This window comes from Aplysia californica, unplaced genomic scaffold (assembly GCF_000002075.1).
Source record: "Aplysia californica isolate F4 #8 unplaced genomic scaffold, AplCal3.0 scaffold00053, whole genome shotgun sequence".
Lineage (NCBI taxonomy): Eukaryota > Metazoa > Mollusca > Gastropoda > Aplysiida > Aplysiidae > Aplysia > Aplysia californica.
Window position 1 is genome coordinate 1,943,049 of NW_004797323.1, and position 6,352 is coordinate 1,949,400.

General features: G+C 37.0%; 1 protein-coding gene across 1 annotated transcript in view; it reads left to right on the top strand.

The window, feature by feature from the left end:
* Positions 1-1,348: 1,348 nt before the first annotated feature.
* The window catches only part of LOC101863329, a gene marked incomplete in the record, with an annotated part of 87,960 nt that continues 82,956 nt past the window's right edge, over positions 1,349-6,352 (top strand). Inside the window, 3 exon segments of the mRNA XM_035968359.1 lie at positions 1,349-1,637; positions 3,669-3,678; positions 4,940-5,113. Of these exon segments, the coding sequence (XP_035824252.1) occupies positions 1,596-1,637; positions 3,669-3,678; positions 4,940-5,113 (226 nt within the window).

The window sequence follows — 6,352 nt, forward strand, 5'->3', positions numbered from 1 at the left end:
GATATATGAATACTACCGCTACTAAATTATTAAGCCACAACGTGCTTCAATGTGGGCAGTACTGAATTTGAATACTACAAAGAATCAGAATCCGTTGGCAATCTGAGGTTTTCTTTTGTCTTCGTTCTAGCAGCGAGACGTAGTTCTAGGTCACGTTTTGTTTTCGATAGTCTTAGGTCGAAGAACCAGAGACAATCTTTTTGTTTGTTTTATATCTGTTTTAGCTACCAACCGTTTGCACAAACAAGTTCTAGTTCAGTGGAGACCGATTGCTCCATACAATTTTGATAGTTTGTTTTGGGATCGATGTTTTGGGTTTTATTCTGTTACTTTAATTGTATGCTAGTCTTTTAAGAACATATTTTTTTTAATTGGGTGGTAAGGTGGAATGCAGGTGGGGTTGGGGAATGGGGAGGGGGTGGGGTGAAGGAGCTATCGTTAAGCAACTGTGTGGGTGAGTGGGTGGAGGTGACGAATAGGAGATGGAATTGAAAGGGATATAATAAGTCACTTCTTTCCCAAGTGGATGTCACGTGGTTTTGTCTTTCTTGTTGTGATCGTTGCTATTTCTTTTATTATTCTCTGACTTATTTCTAGAAAATGAGGACATACATCTCGTGGTACTGTGTATGCAAACGTTCTCAATATAAATTTAGAATAGAACATATATCATGTAATATATGATTATTATAAATACAATACTAGTTGAACTGATCAGCTTATCTCTGCAAATCCAGGCTTTCAGGAACGGGTATAGGTCAGACTTTAGGCATCTTTGTCCTCCTGTTGTTTGTCTAGTCATGAGTGAGCGTCTTTGATCACAATCGAGGCATGATTTATAAGGAAAATAAAATATTCTAGCGCTATAAAACATAATAACAGGACATTCATTTCGAGCGAAGAAACTACGGTCACCGGCCAGGCCCCAAGGCAGAGAAGAAATCAACGGAACCCCGAAGGACTAGGACGACTTAAAACGTGCTCAAGTTTGAACCTGAACACATTTAATGTTTGTTTTGCAGTGAAATTTGTAACCAAATGCGTCAAGCGATTGTTCCGAATGTTAGGAGCTAAGGAAGAATTTCCACATTAAACCCCGGTGGCCACACTTTCGCTATTAAGTGCGCGGTGCGCATGTCAAATGCCAAGTTCCCAGTGAAGCCAACATCTCTCATAAGAGACGCGGAGACAAAAATCGATCGCACGCTCCCTGTTTTTCGATCCCGAAAGTTCCTGAAAATCCATACCGTTCAATAGTCCCGCTTTCCTGCTGGTTCTATCACATGATCAAGGGAGATACCAAAAGGATAAATAATGTTCCCGCTGACCTGTTCTAGCACGCGACACAAACAATTGAGAAGGAGGGAATGGGAAAAGGGAGGGGGGTGTTGTTGGAAAAGGAGAGGGGTGGCAAGAAAGAAGGGAATCGAATGGAGGAAGATTTATGACGTGTAATGTGACTGACCAATCAGAGCTCAGGTTTACAACACCATTAATTATGTCTTAATATAAAACAGCTAGCCATTGCTGTCTTACACTATTTCAAACGCTATTCTATAAACCGAAACATACGATGCAGATACACCAAGAATAGGATGGTAATAAACTGGGCTGTCTTAAGCCTGACTTTTGTCGCGGTAAGTGGTAACGTGATAACAGTTGTAGAAACATCTGTTTCTAGTGCTACGTTTGAGATACTAAAAACAATTTAGAGGTCACGGGCATTTTTTTGTATCATAGAAAAAGCAGTTGCGAGCAGAAAACGTGAGTTCAAACTTCAGAGTGAAAGTTATTCTGTTGAGTCTTTCTGTCTCCAGCTGTCTGCTGGGAGGTGACCCCTCATCCAGCCCTGATGGTCCTGGCAAGCAGGAACGAAGCAACCTGCCTCCTAAATGATCTTAAGCGTAATAACAGTTCTAACTATTTTTATTAAAAGAATCCTAACATTGTAATATTATGTTAAGAAACTACTATTTGTCATTTACTAGAGGTGCACTAGATATGTTAAACAAGAGACACATCAAGAAACAACGAAAGTTAAAAGGCATTGGTTATATGTTTCCTAATAGTGGGTATATACTAGAGAACTAGAAGCATTTAATTCATGTTCGCTGCTCTCTTTTTGGAAGATACACCAACATTAGAATAAGATATTGAATTATTCAACAATGTAGAACAGAAAGTGAGTGTAATAACAAATCCATCTATTCGGCAATTTTCCAAACAGGAGTATTTAGCTTGCTGATTTTTTAAATGTATTATCTATTCATTCATTTATGTTAACTCACATTAATGCAGAAAAGTACAGAAAGTCCGTGTGAAATTTGCATATGTCAACAGAAAAAGTAACAGTTAACATCTAGATATATGTACTTGATTACAAACTATCAAACATTAATGTGGTACGTTATTTTGTCAGGAATGTGATGATGTTCGTGTATTAAAATTCCGAAATATAGCTTTGATTTTACATTTTAAAACTAGGTCTATAGTTTTCAAACATTGATTTCGGTGATTATGCGACATATTGTTGCTCCTCGCCATCCTGGACTCTAACCCTAAACGCGAATAAAAATAAATTTTATACATAAAGGACTGAATGTGTTCATGAAAATACAAAACCAGTAAGCAATTATTGTTCAACTGAATGATTAGCGGTCGGGCAATATAGAGGCGTCGATGGCATTTGATTTTTCGCAAGGCTTTGCAGTATTAAATCTGTTGATGGATGTAGCCTACAGGTTTTGTTTACTTCACAAATTGATTTCGCAATCATGATGAATTTGGTCAAAAGCTGGATATTATTCTTGAAGGAAAAAGTGTCTACAGTATTCACCTGATCCAGAATTAGAGCCTCAGAACGCCTTTTTCATTTTGTTTATCCCTAGATACTTAGTCCTGTAAAATACGCCCCCGCGCTCCTTCCCCCTTTTTGTGGCCTAACTCAGTCATAGAATTGGTTAGACGACCTACCACCAACTCTTAAGTTAGCTTTGAGCTTTCCACATTAACAAACGTTTGCTTGCTTTTGTGTAAACATTAGAATGGTTATTTTTAGTGTATTTAATGAGACCGTTTTAGGAAAAGGGAGTGAAGGAAGCTACGTGCCTCTTTGCACTACAACAGAGACAAGAAATTAGTGCTAGTGCCAGCGTCCCTGGTTAGTATCTTCGTTGTTGCTCACAGAAGATGTGAGTTCCATTCCAGTGAGAGGAAGTTCTAGGACAGAGTATCTACGCTGGTAATGATTGTATGCCGCGAAGAACTCAAGTCGGGTTGGCCTTGATTGGGAGGATCAAAACGAACCACCTTTAAAATTATCTAAATCATGTCGATGAGGGCGTAACATAAGTAAGTCCAGACATTCGGGTTTTCTTTTTTCTTTTTTGTTTGTTTTGTTTTTAAAAAACCCCGATACTCTAGCGGCTACAAATTCAACATTTTGTAAGAACAAAATGTCTTAAAGGAGTGCAATGCGTTTTATATTAACACGGCCTTTTCTTCTAGAACTTCTTTGTCACACAGTTGTCAACTTGAACATCTGGTAAGTGGGGTGTGCTACTTTGTTAGCATTTAACTTAAGCCTCAACATTTTCCAAGGCTTCTGACAATGGCATATCTTGTTTTTCACTAATATAACACATTTCATTTTTTTGTATATTCCTCAGCTATGTCGAGGTAAGTAGAATGGTATCTTACTTTTAGCTATTATGTACATTTGCGATGGTATTTGATGCTAGTGAAAGCTACACTGTAAATACATTTCTCATATTTACGCTCGTTGACTCTGCTTTTTTGGAGCATGCATGTCCATTCAATGAAATAGCTAAAGTTTTAAAAGTTTGTGTTCATTAATTTAGGAACTATCTTCATTCCGTGATTGTTTAACACTGCAAGGGTATCACAAAAGTTTCGAAAGGACCCGCAGCAGAAAGATGGAAAATATTCAATATGTCTGATGATTATCGAGAATATCATCGCGTTAACAAACCAAATTGTCATGTCCTTATATATTTTTTTCCTTTGAGAAAATTTAAAAAAAACCTATTCTCATTTCTTCAATAATTATGACTTAAGCCACTTTACAATTTTTCAAATAAAAAATAATGTATTGACACTTTTTAAAATTATATAGAAATATGCAGGAGTCATTACTGAATTCAATTCTGTATCAATTCACAAACGGCCCAAGTTTGACTTAGGTCATTTGTTCAGCACAATGACGGTATTATTATATAGCAGTATAGTAGTATTCTTTATTACAACAAAATCCCTCAATGGTAACAACTCAAAAAAAGTTAGATGTAATGTCTACTTTTAATGTTAATACCCAAGTCTCAACGGTGTCCTCTCAACACTAGGCTAGGTCCACTTTCGTACTTATACACTATTCAGGCCAGCTCTCACTTGCTTTTATCTTTTAGTCTTGCTCACCAGATGTGCTCTTTAAGTAACATTTTTCTTCATACTGACAGTTTTAACCATTGCCCACGGACTGTTTATGAATGATTTTTGTCTGTGGTTTAAGAGCTAGGGTACATTTTCTTAATCCGCGTTGGACAAAGCGTAAATGAGCATGAGTTATTTTTAAAAAGTCTTACTCAAAAATTTATTTAATCTGCCATGCCTGCAAAGATTAACTTTCCCTTCAGTAAGCTTGTTTTCCAGTACATTAAAATCGTTTTAAAATTCATGCATTTCATTTCACGTTCTATTGTATTATAACATTTACACATAAATATACTTTTTAGATAATTTTAACGAAAAAAAACTAAATAAAAATTGTACAATTTGTTTGCCAAAGGTGTAGTGGGCATTTTTTTTCACGACACATAGTGTTTATAATATTATACATAAAAGCACTTTCAGTTTGTATGTATGAATTTATTAATTTTTTAAATGGAATATGATGTTTACAATTTGTTTACCAAATGTGTAGTGAGCACACAGCTCACAGTAGGGGTAGACGGCTACAGAGGATGCATGCAGGAGAGCATTCGAAGGCGTCATTTCTTCCTGACGCCTGGCAGTTACAGCCCAGAGAGCATGAACACTGTCTACTGTAGACAAAGGTGTGGCATCTTCGAGTACGCTTACGCCGCGTTGTCTGAAGGTGAGGACTAACTATGACTAAACCATGCCTGATTCTTTTTTTTTTATTATAGGTGTTTTACGCCCCCTTCGACACAATTTAGACAATTTACGCGGCGGGTTCGACCCTTTCTTAATAATAACGATAAGATGAACTGGAATTTTCATCATCAATTTAAACGTACATACCCACACATATTATGCATACCCACATTCCATAGAAACTTATTATAATATACAAAAGCTAGTAGTATTCTTTTTTCCCAATAATTGTCTCTTATGTTTTGTTTGTCATTAGCATATTATTTAGAAGTCAAAAACTGAAATGCGTAAACACCGAGGTATATTTTAATATGTGAATATATGGAAGAAAAGCCTTTAACATTTTAAAAATCATTTAGAATCTGAACTCTCTCTCTCTCTCTCTCTCTCTCTCTCTCTCTCTCTCTCTCTCTCTCTCTCTCTCTCTCTCTCTCTCTCTCTCTGTGTGTGTGTGTGTGTGTGTGTGTGTGTGTGTGTGTGTGTGTGTCATGCACAGCTCACACAATACACATCACAGTACACCCCCATTTTTTGTCAACATGAACTCACGCCTAAAGAGGTGATTAGCTTTATCAAAAGGATGTATTACCTCATTACATCAATGAACAAACCATCGTTATTGTGAACACGTAATATATAGACAAACTGTACAACTCGATAAGTTTGTAAAACTCTCTTTTGTTACTGGTGAAGTGTAGAACTGATCTGGAGATAAAAGTAAAGAGGCTCCGTCTATAGTTGTGTGTGCAAGGGGAAAAGGAGGGGGGGGGGGATGTAGATAGTTTTCATGAAAAATATGTATTAGTTTATGTAAAAAAATAAGGATTGAACTCTAGATGAGGATAAGGAGGACGTGGAATAGATTTTAAAAAGGGCTAGTTAAAGCCAGCTTAAATGAAACATTCGGAAGAAAAAATGTTCTGCGACGAAGATAACCATGGCAACAAAAAAACAACAAAAAACAAAACGACAACGTGAAAAGGCGCAGCTAGAGAAAGAGAAGATAAGGAAGCATAGACTTGTATTCTACTTTCCTCAACTTTGCCGTCTGACGCAATTAATTTTCAGTTTGTAGCGCACAATTTGACTCATTCTGAAAGCAAATGAAGGACAGGGAGTGAAAGGTCGCGCACGCACTTGATTATGACGAGCCTAGTGTTTTACCCTTCATGTGGTACGTACACGTGAAACGAGGGTTTATTTTCAGTGAAAAGATCGG